This window comes from Camelus ferus, chromosome 4 (assembly GCF_009834535.1).
Source record: "Camelus ferus isolate YT-003-E chromosome 4, BCGSAC_Cfer_1.0, whole genome shotgun sequence".
NCBI lineage: Eukaryota > Metazoa > Chordata > Mammalia > Artiodactyla > Camelidae > Camelus > Camelus ferus.
Window position 1 is genome coordinate 29,405,710 of NC_045699.1, and position 15,095 is coordinate 29,420,804.

At 40.6% G+C, this 15,095-nt stretch overlaps 1 protein-coding gene across 8 annotated transcripts in view; it reads left to right on the forward strand.

The window, feature by feature from the left end:
* Positions 1–1,794: 1,794 nt before the first annotated feature.
* PLGRKT (plasminogen receptor with a C-terminal lysine) overlaps positions 1,795–15,095 on the forward strand; it is a 53,534-nt gene continuing 40,233 nt past the window's right edge. For 2 of the 8 annotated variants that reach the window (XM_032477724.1, XM_032477717.1), the window contains exons 1-3: positions 1,799–1,926; positions 2,977–3,104; positions 5,378–5,464. In XM_032477724.1, coding sequence (XP_032333615.1) covers positions 5,384–5,464 — 81 coding nt within the window. In that variant the 5' untranslated portion in view covers positions 1,799–1,926; positions 2,977–3,104; positions 5,378–5,383. Of the gene's footprint in view, positions 1,927–2,976; positions 3,105–4,441; positions 4,535–5,377; positions 5,465–15,095 lie in introns of all 8 variants that reach the window. The other 6 variants (XM_032477719.1, XM_032477718.1, XM_032477723.1 and 3 more) reach the window with 6 other exon arrangements.

Genomic DNA, 15,095 nt, shown 5'->3' on the forward strand with positions numbered 1-15,095 from the left:
TTTTGAACTAGGACTTCAAACTATTATAAAACCAAGGTTGTAGAAATGGTGCACTGGATATTTTCCATTTGTCCCTTATGTCTTTGTGCCTAGGAAGCGGACTTCTACAGGCTACACAGACCAGGCTCCCTCATCTTCTGGCTTTCTGGTGGATCCAGCCAATGGATGATTCAGCAGGATATCAGAGTGAGAAAGGATACAGGATGGGTTTTTCTTCTCCACTCTATCCCCATGTGGAACAGAGGTCCCAGTGGTGGCTACAATCTGAGGATCTTAGCCTGCAGGGCCAAAGGTAAGCATTGACTGCTTTCCTCTACTGAACAACATAGTTCCTGTTGGGTAGCCCTCTCATACAGCTGCAGCTATTGCTCTCACCTGGTTTTAGTAAATGTTCCCTCCCCTTTGTCCCTTCAGACCTAGAGTTAGTAACAGATTCCCACTGTTGCTGATTACTATTGTTAACTTAATGCTAACTGTGTGTCAGATATTGTGCTAAGTGCTTAAATATATTATCTAATGTAGTCTTCACAATCCAATAAATTAGATGGCTTTAGTCCTAGCATAGAGATGATAAAAGTAAGTTTTGGAGAGGATAACGAATGACAGTGATGGAGCTAGAAATAAAATATAGGTATGCTTATGCTACAGTCTGCACTCAAATGCTATTGTATCCATTGTTATCTTCTCTTAAAGAGTTAAAGCTCCACATAGCTTTGTTCCTGTGGTGCACAGGTCACTCTGATAATGAGAAACAGAGATGCTGATGAGATTTCCCTATCTAGTCATTCAACAAATACGCTCTGGAACGTGAGAGCCAAGCTCCAGAATAATGAAACCTGGTGTTGAGAGCATCAAGGCAAGCACAAGAGGTCAGTGTGGTGTTCACTTACATGCAGAGCCTGGAGGAGATTAGATCCCTTCACTGATTTGATGGTCAGCCAGGGCTAAGTGCAGGGACCTTCCTCATGGAACTTCCTCAAGGCCAGAGCCTTGTGAAGTCCATGCTAGTCTTCCAAGCCATTTAGCAGCTAAGGACAGAATGCCAAGAGTTCCTCAAGTATTCTCTCAATGAGGCTGGGAGGGAGGCTTGACTTAACTCAATACAGAAATAACTGGTAGGGGTGAGAAGAAATGGACATCTCTCAGAGTAGCAAGGGAGAAAAATAGTTCTGTCCAATAAAATAAAATAGAAAGAAAAAATTTGGATTGGTAAGTCTGTTCAAGTCTGCTCTTTTTCGTTTCCTGTCTTAACCTTTTTACCACTTTAATTGTGGTAATTTAACAGGTGCGGGAGACGGAGGCTCCAACAGAAGGATTGAATAAGCTGTGCGGAGATTCAAACGGGAAAAAAAAAAAGTTCACCCTCAACATTAAACCTATTCTGTAAGTAGAAAGGCTATTACAAATATTTATAACGGTGAGTTTATACCTTTGTGACAACCTCACACGAGACAGATTCTCTTCTCGAAACAGACCCTACAGGTTGACATCATTTCTGGAGAGTAACAGTGAGATGTCTCATAAAGCTCTATGGAGGTTTTAGCCTGGCTCAAGAGCATGGATTGCTCAGGTTCCTCGTGGGTAACTGCAAACCTCACTGAGGCCTTTGAGTGAGATTTCCGTTCTGTTTCCTCGGCCTCCTCTCAAAATTTGACAGCTTCGTCGCTGTGGTTTTGAATTTGCCTCTTTGACCCGGCCCTCCCAGGACCCCGACGGGATAGAACACACCAGACCTCCGTCAGGCAAGCGGGCCCTTTAAGGAAGCCGAGGGCTGCGCTGATTGGCTGAAACTCGGGATCCTGTCATGACCAGCCAATCCTGAGGCTCTACAGGCCTGGTCCCTGACGCGGTCGACGGGACCCGGGGCCTGGAGGAGGCCTCTGCTACGATCACTGTCTTGGAACTCCAATTCCCGCTGCCCAGTGAGTGAGTGTCTGCAGTGCCGGCCGGGCCAGCCCCAGGCGGGTGGGGAGGGCAGTTTCGCGCGGCTGCGTCTGCCCGCGCGGAGGTCCGAGGCCCCGGGCTGGCCTGGCGGAGCTGAGCGCCCTCTCCTAGTGAGCGCCAGCCCTTGCCTCTCCTCCTGCCCCTAAAGATTCCAGGCCTCTACCGTATCGCTGTAATCAAGTTAGGGGAAGGTAGTCAGTGCAATCAATGGAAATCAGCATACTCTTGAAGGAATTACCCAAGTTACAGTAACTGTGTCCAGGATATGTGGGTGTAGTTAAATTTAAATTAGGGAAAACCTTCCGGAAGCTGTGGGTTCTGGACTGGAATTTGCAGAGGAAGTGAGCTGGTTTGAATTGAAAGCAAAGACTTATTGAAAATGATTGCAACCATACAACCAGTCATAAATGTAGATAATATGTCATTTGATCAGGATATGAGTCAGTACAGAAATTTGGATGACACAGCTTTTAGGTGAAGGACTTGTCTTTTTTTTTTTTTTTTTTTTTAAAGTAAAATCAAATCCTGGTTCCCAGGTGTGACCCAAGGAGGGCTGCCTGGAACTTGCAGCCTCAACATTCCTCTCAGAAATATCCTTACCTATTGTAATCTATAGCATGGCCGAGGCAGGACTGGAGCATTAAAGGGCCTAAGGTCTCAGAAGTAATATAAAAGGGGGAAAAAAAAAGACAGAAGGAATCCAAATCAGCATTTTTAGCCCTCTGAGGCACACTGGTGTCTAAGTTACACATAGCAAGGCATTTGTCACCAATGATAAAGTGCTGGAATTTTTTGAAAGACTTACTTTATACAACTGAGTGAATTCAAAGTTATTCCTATTGCAAGGTCATTCTTTTTTATTTTCTGATACACACTTTGTGAATGGGAGAGAGAAAGATGAGAGTATTCTGGACACCCTAAGGAACCTCCTGGACTTTGGAAAATGGCTTTGTTAGCGTGGGGAAGGAGAGCAAAGTTGAAAATACTGAACTCCAAGACATAATTTACAAGGTGTGGTGCACTCACTTTCAGGTGTGGTCTCCTTCAGGCACTACAAGGAAGCTTTTCTCCCTGCTTGGCTTCTACTTTTAACCCGTGGGAACATCCCCTAATACACCCAAACTACAATCCAGAACCAAGAGAGCAAGGCCAAGAAAGAGGTAAGCCTAAGTCCTAACTTCCCAAATAGTTGCTCTTCCCTAGATAACTGACATGACGGTTGTCTCTCCAGGGAAGATCTCATCTCCTCATAGATAGGGGCACTCTAAGGAACACAACTCTGTGACATACAGGGTGTGTGTAGGAATGGGATTAGAGGACAGTTGTTTTCTTTATAAATGCTTGCTGCATATGTAAAAATTCAATTAGCTACTCCTATGTGCAGAAGAAAAGTAAGGAATGGCAAGTGCCTGAGCTACAATTTATCCTGTATCACTCATGCTTTCTGCAGCATTTATAATAAAGGAAAGAGACACTTTGGGGACTGCCAAGATGGATAATATATTGCTCCTGCCTTTAGGCAAGTTCTGGTCTGCTGGTGGAGACAGTGGACATGGGGCTGTCAAAGTCTAGAGACAGAAGAGAACTTCTGCTAGATCTCCCTAGCATTAATGGGAGGCCTTTACCTCTGGTCACAGGCTGGAGTGGGGCAATGGCAGAGGGGAAGGGAAATCTCAGACCTCTCAGGCCTGTTCAGGGCTGTGCCTCTTCTCTGTGAGTGCCTCAGCCTCCCATGCCCAGCTTTGAAGCTTACTCTGACTCAGGGGCACCTATAAATTTAAGGTGCATCTTTAGCCAGAATACAGGGAAGCCACTGAAGTCTGGCTTGTAGTAACCACTCACTTAGGCCCCATTACAAGGGACAATCCATTCTATCTGGCATGAAATGCCCTCTCTCTCCTCCTGTCTTCTCACCAGTTAGCTAGAACCCAGGATTTCCTGATAAGGATATGAAAAATAGAAACTCTGCCTGGGCTTCCCACAGAATATTGTGGGTCCTGGGCGAAGGCATTAAGAATGGCCACTCTGACCTGAGGTTCACAAAGTGCTCAACAGCCTGCCAAAGAGAATCAGTAACATTGTTGAGGAGTACAGAGCAACCATAGCTTCCCTGAGTTTCTCAGTCTTCTGAAGGTAGAATCAACAACTAACTGAAGGTCTTCTGTACCCACCCAATTGGATTAAGAACAAAAATTGGAGTTCTGGCTCATCTAGAATTGCCAGTCCACTTAAGAATTTCTGAAGTAAGATAAATAAGATAGACTACCATATATTCATTTAAAATTTGTGTTTCCCAGGACATTTAAGTATCCTTATGTTTTCCCTCTTTTGAGAAGTAGCTTAACAAGGAAAAGGTGAGGCTGGAGGAGGATGGCCAAGGGATGTTAGCAGTGGGTCGATGGAAATAGCAAGTGGATAGGAGAGGTTTGGGATTACAGGAAGAGTACTGATATAGTGAACTTAAGATACCAAAAACATCCTAATATACAAATGCAAGGAGCACAGAGAAATCAGTCTTCAAGGTACACAATGCATCTTCTCAATCACCCCTCCTCAGAAGCAAAGGTTCTGTCATCCAACTGTACAGAAGGTAAGAGGATGGATGGTACTCACCCTGCCTCTCATAAAAATGAGAGGTTTTGTTTGTTTGTTTGTTTGTTTGTTTGTTGTTTTTAACATTCAGTTCTTCAAGATATACAGTGGGAATTAAAATCAGAAAACATGGAACTATATACTTATAGAGCAGGAAAAGATTTTGGAAATCAAGTGCAATCAGCTGGTCTTAGGTGAGTAAGTGATGGCCAGACTGGTTAAGTTTGCTCAAGGTCAGATAGCTAGTTAGGAGCAAGGACTAGAATCCACACTGTGTTCCCAGGTCAGAAAATTTGCCCTTTGGTTTTTTTTTCTTTTGAGAAAAAAAAAAAAAAGTGAATGAAAGGTTGCAAATGGCAAAATATCCTTCTTCCTTATGGGTGAGTTGTATTCCATTACATATATAAGCTGCATCTTCTTTATCATTTCATTTATTGATGTGCACTTAAAATGTTTCCATATCTTGGCAATTATAAATAATGCTATTAATAGCAGGGTAAATGTATCTTTTTGAATTAATTCTTATTTTGTGGTTGGCTTTATTCCTTTGATAACTATGTAAGTTTAAAAAGCTAAAGCTCTAAACATTCTTAGAAACAATGAACAGTACATATATAAATTTTTAAAATATGTGCAGTAGATTGTGTATATGTATTTACATACAATATGTTGTATCTGCGCAGTCAAATAGTAACAATTCTATCTCACAAAACTGAAAAATGAGAAAAAAGAATATTTGCTTTTTTTATTTTGTCATAAGTTCATGGTAACCTGAAACAGGGTATATGAGGATGCATGTAGAATATATTATTTTAAGCCTCTTTACTTTTTTATATTTTAGGTCAAGATGGGGTTTATATTTTCAAAATCTATGAATGAGAACATGAAAAGCCAGCAGGAGTTCATGCTTATGAATGCCCGACTTCAGGTACATTTTTAAATAATTAAGCTTTTATGTTGCTACAGTGGTTAAACTTTTTGTCACATGTGCTGCAGCACTATGTCCTCTTTAACCCCAAAAGGTAAAATGCTTTTGAGGCTTATCCTCAAAGCCAAGATGAAATGGATTACTAATTATCTGGTAAATGGGTTTTTTTAATCTCTAATCCAGATACTTAAGTAAAAATTTCCATATTATAGGAAGAGATAACTTAAGAGTTTATGGTAGACAGAATGATGCCCATCCACAAAGTTATCTGCATCCTAATCCCCTGTGAATATGTTACCTTACATGACTTTACAAAGTGATTAAGTTGAGGAGTTTGAATTGGGGGAGATCCTGAATTATCCTTATTTATCTGGAAGGGCCCAATGTAATCACAAGGGTCCTTATAAAGGAAAGAGGGAGGCAAGAGGGTCAGGGTCACAGAGAGAGAGACATTTGAAGATGCTATGCTGCTGACTTTGAAGATGGAATAAAAGGGCCATGAATCATAAGATTCAAGCAGCCTCTAGAAGCTGGAAAATGCAAGAATACAGATTCTCATCTAGAGCTTCCAGAGGGAAAGCAGTCCCTCCAGTCCATTCTAGACTTCTGACCTCCAGAACTGTAAGGTAATACACTTATTTTGTTTTAAGACACTGAGTTTGATAATTTGCTACAGCAGCAATAGGAAATTTTAATACAGAGTGTGAACATTTGACACTGGATTTATACAATGGCTGAATAGAAAAGATCAAGCAAAGTAGGAGATTGTCTAATTGCCTAATACAGGTTGTTAAAAAGTATTTTTAAATGTTCTAAAACAAAATCAAGTATTAATAGTTTGACTGAAATTATTTTCCTAAGATTTCTAACAAAGATCTGTAGACCTCTGTGGTTCATTACGGCTCTGGGAGTAGAAGGTTCTAGGTGAGACATACAGTAAGTGGTTAAAAGTGAGGACTAAAGCCAGGCTGCCTGGGTTTGAATCCTGGTTCCACCTCCTGACTGACTGTGGCTTGTGCTTCAGTCTCCTAACCTGTAAACTGGAGATGATACTGTCCCCCTCAGAGTAAAAATGACCATGTATTGAGAATGTGTAGAACACTGCCTCAAGTCTTTAGAACAGTGTCTCTCAATCTATAAGCATTAGTTGTTACTCTTGTTATTATTGCTTTTAAAGAGTGATAAAAAGTGTCTTCTGTAGGATAAAGATTTCTTTTGGGGGCATGGAACTATTGAAAGAATGGGCAACTGAACTATTATAACAGAGCAAAGTGACCTAGAGGAGATCAAATGTTTAGGGTTTTGAACCAGTAATGTATGTCATATATTCAGAGAGTCCTTGTCCAAGACGTCTGGAAACTACAGGGCTTTTACGTCATAAGTCAGGGTCTGTGAAGAGTTTGGGATTTTACCCTGCTTGCAAGCTAACAGATGAGCCTATTACTATTTCATGGACGCTGGCAGAACACAGGAGACACCTACATCAAACAAAGGACTTTATTACTCACAGCACAGCAAGAGCACAAGCAAGAGGCTGGTGTCAATTCTTCATGCCCCTCGAGTCTCACAAAGGTGACAAAGACAGGCTTACATGGGTGCTGTGTATTCAGTGCATTGTGGAACACTGGGCTTGGGGAATCTACTGCTTTCCTAGTGAGTGGGGAACTGGTGGAGTTGAGGTGGGGGAAATTGACCTCCTTCCTCAAGGTTGTTCACGGCAAACACAACCCCAAGAAATGGTCTGTGTAAAGAGCAGTCTTCTGGGCTTGCATTCTTGGCTCATCCAGAATGTGCAGGGACATTCAGGGCCCATGGCAGATTGCCCCTCAGCCGGATTGACGAGAGCTTTGAGAACAGCCTTGACTTCTGCTCACTGATCCCAGGGCCCACTACAGTTGGCATCTAGGGTCTAACCGGCAGGCGCAATATCACTATTGGCATCTCTACTTTTCAGCTCAGCTGAACCAAAGGTGAACCAGGCCCAGGCATTTAGAACAACCTCTGTGAATCCAAGGGCCCTATAGAGCCAGTAGCTTTGCTTCAAGTGGCAGCGTGGGGGATAAAATTTTCCCCAAAAAGGTAGCTACTACTCCTTTATGCAAAACTGAGATGACACTAGGGCCAGGCCAGCCACACCCTCAAACACATTATTTTCATTTGACCAGCAAAGGGGCACTTTCCTTGTAGTTGCCATGTCCCGGCTGTCCTAGTTGTCCATGCCCATGTCAGGCCTGAGAGCCACAAATTCTCCAGGGGTCAAGTGTTTATTTTTAACAAGATCTCAGTAATAGGCCAATAACTGCCTCCTCTTTTTGAAAGGGATACATTTTGGGTTGAATTGTGTCCCTGTCCCCCAAGTTCGTTTGTTAAAGTCCAAACCCCCACTACCTCAGAATGTGACCTTATTTGAAGACAGAATCTTTACAGAGGTAATCAAGTTAAAATGAGGTCATTAGGGTGGGCCCTAATCCCAAATGACTGGTATCCTTGTAAAATTTGGGCACAGAGACATGCATACAGGGAGAATGCCATGTGAATATGAAGAGGCCATGTACAAGCCAGGGAGAAAAGCTTGGAACAGAGCCTCCCCTCAAAGCTCTCACAAGGAACCAACACTGCTGACACCTTAAATTTGGACTTCCAGCCTCCCAAGTTGAGACAATAAATTTCTGTTTCTTGAGCCATCCAGTTTGTGGGACTTTGTTATGGCAGCCCCAGGATGCTAATACAGCATATATTTGATGCCTGTGTCCAGCATGTGGTGCTGCTGTACTGGCAATGGCCTCTGAAGAAGGCTATGATTTTCTTTTTCTTGCTAGGATTCTATATTGTTTCTATTGCACCACTTGGAAGGGGTCAGGGACTCCCTGAATGGGAGAATGTCCTTTCATTACTATGAATGTTTACAGTAAAAGCAAGTAACACAAAATTTATTATACATTTATATTCAGAGGACATAACTGCAGTATCTTGAATCAACTCAAAGGCCATTTTAATTTCCCTAGTTCACTGCAAACTGCTCAAACCTTATCAGTTGAATTTTGCTCTGAGAACACAGACCAAAGATTTTAACATAGGGGTTATTGTAATAGTTTCAGGAGATTAGGCTGTTTCCCAGCTGGGGGAGATTGGGAATACAAATTTTTTTGCCCTTTGGTTCTTCATCCCAGAACTGGTGGTACTTCCTCCCCTGTGCTCCTCTGGCCTCTGGAGAGCACTGGGGCTCAGAGGCATCCTTCTTTTAGCCAACACTGGCGCTACTGCCCTGCCCTGCATCCTCAGCACTTTGGGCCATCTTGGCACTTAGCACACCCTCCCTGCATAGGACCAAGGAGACATGGGGCCTGGAATCCAACAGAGCCATAAATAAAAACAGTTGAGGCCCTCCTCTCCCCTCCCTGAAGTTCCCCTGCATATCCAACCTTCTTCCCTAAAGGAGCTGAAGTTGGATGAGTGGAAGAAGGAGAGAGCAGCTCGGTGCCAGTAAGCAAAGGTTTGCAGTTACTCTCAGGTTCAAGAAGCCTCTTGGCACTGGACTCAACAAATTTCTAATGTATTTAGTCTATCCAACGTTGTATATCCTCATTGTTTACACCATTATTTCAGCTTTGGGGACCCTTGACCCATCAGCCATTGCTATACTGCATGCCTTTTGGCTGGGGAGTGGGGCTTGTTACCCCTATGATGTCATGACAACATCCTTTCCTTCTCCCACCCCAGAGGAGAATGTGCCACAATCAACACACAATCTGGGAGTCTTGTTTGGACCCTACCTTTTGTTTCTCAGCCTCATTTAAGGCAGTGAGAGGTCTTTACCCTCCCACCCTCACCACCACCTATGCAAAAGCATTTACTTCCAGATCTCAGGGAGTCTTCTGATATCCTCTAACCCAGCCAGCAAGGGACCCTTCTACTTTCTCTTCCAGAACACCATGTCTCTATCAGCACCTCATCCATATCACCCAAACTGGCAGGTCTTGTGAGGGTCTGGTATTTTACCCTGCTTCCAAGTTAAGAAATTAGCCTGTTACTTTTTCATGGATGCTGGCAGAAGACTTACTCACAGCACAGCAAACATCATGAGCATAAAGTTGGTGCCAGTTTTCTATGCACTCCAAGCCCTGTGGAGGGGATGGAGGTGGGCCTAGTTGCATGATGAGGTGGACACATGAGCTTGAAGAATCCACCACTTTTGTCATGAATGGTGAGCAAGGCTGCTCTTTGATTGAGAAGAGGTGTTACTTCATCCTTAAGGTTGCTCCCTGCAAATACAACCCTGACGAATGGCCTGGGGAAAGAGCAGTCAGGGCCTGCATCCTTGGCCTGCTCAGCAAGAATGCTCAGGGTCCATGGCTCCCAGTAAGTGTGTTGGTTTAGATGATTAGTTTTTCCTTTTGACCGCAATATACTTTATTATTTATCTTTTAATTTCAAGGAAGGATGACAAAAAGATATAAATCAATACAGTTGAAGCAGCCTTCCAACCCTAAAGCTACTTGAGTTCTCATCCTAAATGGGGCAGCCTAGGGAGAAACAGACTCATCTGTAGCAGTTTGGAAGACTGGATTGGTCCTTGAATGTTCCTCCATTTAAAGGAATTAAATACCTAGCATCATTTTTAAGGCTTAGAGCTATTCTTTTTTGAAAAAATTATCATTAATTATTTGAGATATATATAAGAGAATATATTTATAAATTATGAAGCATAATAAAATGAACACCAATGAACCCATCACTAAATTGAAGAATTATATTATCACAATACCCTTGAAGCTACCTATGGATTCCTCCTCCCTGAATGTTGAGTGAACCCAATCAGCTAAAGTTGGGCTGTAACTGACATAGTATCATATCCCAGAGTTCCTAGGACTATGTATGACTCTGTAAGTGGAAGGAATGGGCCAGGGGAAGATGTGGGTGGGAGATGACATTTCTTTCTAAGTTCTTCAAAGGAGAGGTTTAAAAAACACCAATTGAAACACCAGGCCTGCTAACATCTTTAGCCTGTGATGGCATGTCTTTTGGCTCTTTTCCTATTTAATGGCATCTCAATAAAAAAGGGTAAATAGAAGAAACAAATGTTTATTAAGAGAAACCTAATAATTAGAATCCTTTTCCCAGTGGGTTTTTTAAGTTCTACTTTTTTTTTTTTGGTAAAAAATGAAAAATTGTAACTTGATAATTTGATATTATTGGTATTTTTCTTTCAGGAGAAAGGGCCAGAATCTTATCCCAGTGGCCAGGTTCCCAACTCTGGCTGTACATTTGTCTCATGCAGGGGCTTTTTAATGTAAAGGTTTCATCCTAGATTGGTCAGATATCTACATGCCTGGGCATGCAGTTGCTTTAGGCTCTCCAGGGGATTGTGATGCACAGCTTGGGTTGAAAACCTTTGCCCTTTCCTTTTCTATGATGCTACATAATTGTAATTGGTGATTGGCAGTGACTTAACACAACATACATTGGAGATGAAACCAAATAAGTTTTCAATTTAGGCAAATTATTCATGAAAGTAATTAAATCAATCACTGGAGTCTGGCTTCAAATCAAAAAAGTTCCTTTTAATTAACAAATTGGTTCTAGTTGAGCTAGAGAAAATTTACACTACCCAATATAATAATGTTTTCAGATCATCAGCAAAAGTCAGTTTCCCACTGCTTTGTCTAACCCCTGTTACCAGGGATGGTGGATAGCTGGTGTATTCAGTAAACCTCAGGTAAAAATAAATACTTTCTTAAAATGCCACTAGATGGCACATCTAAACCAATTTTATATGATCTGAGTGGCCAAAAAAGCATTCTGAGGTTATAAAATAGGATGGAAACTGAAAGTGTAAAGCAGAAAAAATGAGGGAAGAAAAGATTCCATGAGTCTCTGTTGTGCTGTAGTGCTACTATACAGGCAAAACAGTTATGGTCCATGTAAAGATTAATAGGGCAGTCTTTTCATTGTTCACTGTGAGCAGGACACAGACTAATGACAAAAAATACAGGAGAGCCAGTCTTTGAGCTGAACGTCTATGTAGTGTTTGGTGTTAAGGAAATGAAGTATAGCTATAAATCAAAAGTATAGGTATTTAGTATATATAAAATAATATACTATATGCTAAGCAGCTTTCAGATCTGTCTAAGGTACAGAAATTTCTTATCTAATTTGGTGGGGAGAGGGCAAGGTATACTGCAAACACCCAGATGTTATGTGTGTATATCTGTGGCAGGTAGAATAATGGCCCCCTACAGCTGTTCACACCCTAATCCCTGGAACCTGTGAATATATTACCTTATGTGGTGAATAGACTTTGCAGATGTGATTAAATGAATAGACCTTGAGAAGGGAAAATTATCCTCGATTATCAATGTAGACCCAATCTAAACACATGAATTTTTAAAAGTAGAGATGTAAAGACAAGACTCAGAGATCAAAACAGCATGGTATCGGCATAAAGAGATATCTGGGTCAATGGAACAGAATAGAGAGCCCAGAAATAAATCCACAGACCTATGGTCAATTATTCTTCGACAAAAGAGGCAAGAATATACAATGGAGAAAAGACAGTCTCTTCAGCAAATGGTGTTGGGAAAACTGGATAGCAACATGTAAATCAATGAAGTTAGAACACTCCCTCACTCCACAGACAAAAATAAACTCAAAATGGCTTAAAGACTTAAATATAAGACAAGACACAATAAATCTCCTAGAAGAAAACATAGGCAAAATATTCTGACATAAATCCTAGGAATGTTCTCCTAGAGCAGTCTACTCAGGCAATGGAAATAAGAGCAAAAATAAACAAATGGGACCTAATTAAACTCATAAGCTTTTGCACAGCAAAGGAAACCATAAGCAGAATAAAATAACATCCTACGAAATGGGAGAAAATATCTGCAAATGATGTGACTGACAAAGGATTAATTTCCAGAATATATAAACAGCTCATACAACTTAATAACAACAACAACAACAAAAAACCAAACAATCCAATCCAGAAATGGGCAGAAGACCTAAACAAGCATTTCTCCAGTGAAGACATACGAATGGCCAATAGACATGAAAAAATGCTCAGTATCAATATCAAAAATGCTGGTGGGAATGTAGTTTGGTGCAACCATTATGGAAAACAGTATGGAGACTCCTCAAGAAACTAAAAATAGACTTACCATATGATCCAGCAATCCCACTTTTGGGTATATATCCAGAGGGAACTCTAATGTGACAAGATACATGCACCCCAATGTTCACAGCAGCACTCCTTACAATAGCCAAGACATGGAAGCAACCTAAATGTCCATTGACAAATGACTGGATAAAGAAGTTGTGGTATATTCATACAATGGAATACTACTCTGCCATAAAAAATAAAATAATGCCATCTGCAGCAACATGGATGGACGTAGAGATTGTCATTCTAAGTGAAGTAAGCCAGAAAGAGAAAGAAAAATACCATATGATATCACTCATATGTGGAATCTAAAAAAAAAAAAGGACACTATGAACTCATCTACAGAACAGAAACAGACTCTCAGACTTAGTAAACAATCTTATGGTTACTGGGGAGAGGGGGTGGGAGGGGATAAATTTGGGAGTTTGATATTTACAAATGTCAGCCACTATATATAAAAATAGATTTTTTAAAGTTTCTTTTGTATAGCACAGGGAACTATGCTCAATATCTTGTAATAACCGTTAATGGAAAAATATGAAAACAAATATATGTATATATACGCAATACTGGAACATTGTGCTGCACACCAGAAATTGACACATTGTAATTGACTGTACTTCAATTTAAAAAATGAGTCAGAGCGATGTGACGTTGCTGGCTTTGAAGATGGAGGAAGCCCACTCCCTCACCTTCTCCAGCCAAGAAATGCAGGTGGCCTCTAGAAGCTAGAAAATGCTAGGAAATAGATTCTCCGCTAGATTCTCCAGGAAAGGAAGACATCCCTTGATTTTAGCCCATTCCAACCTGTGTTGGACTTCCAGTATCCAGAAGTATATAAGATAATAATTTGTGTTGTTTTAAGCCATTGAGTTGATAGTAATTTGTCTACACAGCAGCATTTGCTATGATTATTTTTACAACATAAAATACAGTGTAGACTCAATAAATGCCTTTTCAAATGTATAAAAATTAAAACAACAAACAATAGCAAATAACATGAGAACTTAAAATTGCTTAAACTGTTTTAACTCCCAATACCTTTAATTCTTACGCCGTCCCATGTGTTTTTTTTGAGGTGAAAACTGTACCAACGAGTTAGAATAAGAAGGACAAGACTTCAGTTTTTAAAAGAAGGGCTGATTTTCTGAGGAAAGCAAGAAAGTACAGTGTTTGCTTTGTAGAGAGTCTTGTGGCAACAAGAAACCCAAAATGTAGAATAGGTAGTGAAGAGGAGAGGAAAGCAGTCAACTCCATCTGTAGTAGAAGATTGAGCAAGTGGGCGTTGGCTCAAGAACTAGAAGTGTCAGGGGACTTAACCAGGAAGTGCCTTGAAAAAAGGGGCAGCATGATCAGTATAAGTTCACTCACAGTGGGGTCTACAAGGAAGGCTACATGGCTTAATTATGGTACCTGGATTCATAACCATCTTCAGCTTATCCCTCTGAAACTCTTTTCTGCCTATGTCCCCATACCTATTACCTGCTCTTAGGCTCCCTATGTCCCTCACTCATAATCATTCTTCTGAGATTCTTATTTTTTAATTGTGGTAAAATATAAAATTCACTATTTTAAAGTGTACAATTCAGTGACATTTAGTACACTTACAATGTTGTGCAACCATCACCACTGTTTAATTCCACAACATTTCCGTCACCCCAAAAGGAAACCCACTAAGCAATTGCTCCCTGTTCCCCCTTTCTCCCAGCTCCTGGCAACCACTAATCTGCTTTCTGTCTGTATGGGTTTGCCTGTTTTGGACATTTCATATAAATAGAATCATACAATATGTGGTCTTTTGTGTTTTGCTTATTCAATTAGCATAATCTTTCCAAAGTCCACGTATGTTGTAGCATGAATCAGTACTTCATTCTTGTTTATGGCCAAATAACATTCCTTTGTATAGATACACTACATTTTGCTTATTCATTCACTTGTTTATGTACATTAAGATTATTTCCACTTTGGGTTATTGTGAAGAGTGCTGCTATGGAAATCTTTGTACAAGTCTTTTTGGAACACTTGCTTTTCAATTATTTTGAGTCTGTATACCTAGGGGTGGAATTGCTAGATCATATGAAAATTTTATGTTTAACTCATTGAGGAACCACAAAGTGTTTCCCACAGTGGCTGCACCATTTTATATTCCTACAACAATGTATGAGGGTTACAGATTCTCCACAATCTTACCGATACATGTTATTTTCCTTTTCTTTTTTCTTTTTCTTTTTTTTAAAATTCTAGACATGCTAGTGGATTTGCAGTGGTATCTCATTGTGGTTTTTATTTGAGTTTCACTAATGACTAATAATATTAAACATTTTTCATATGCATATTGGCCATTTGTATAACTACTTTGGAGAATTGTCTCTTCTAGTCCTTTGCTATTTCTAAACTGGGTTGTCTTTTTCTTGTTGAGTTGTAAGAGTTCCTTATATATCATGGATACTAGATCCTTATCAGATATAATAT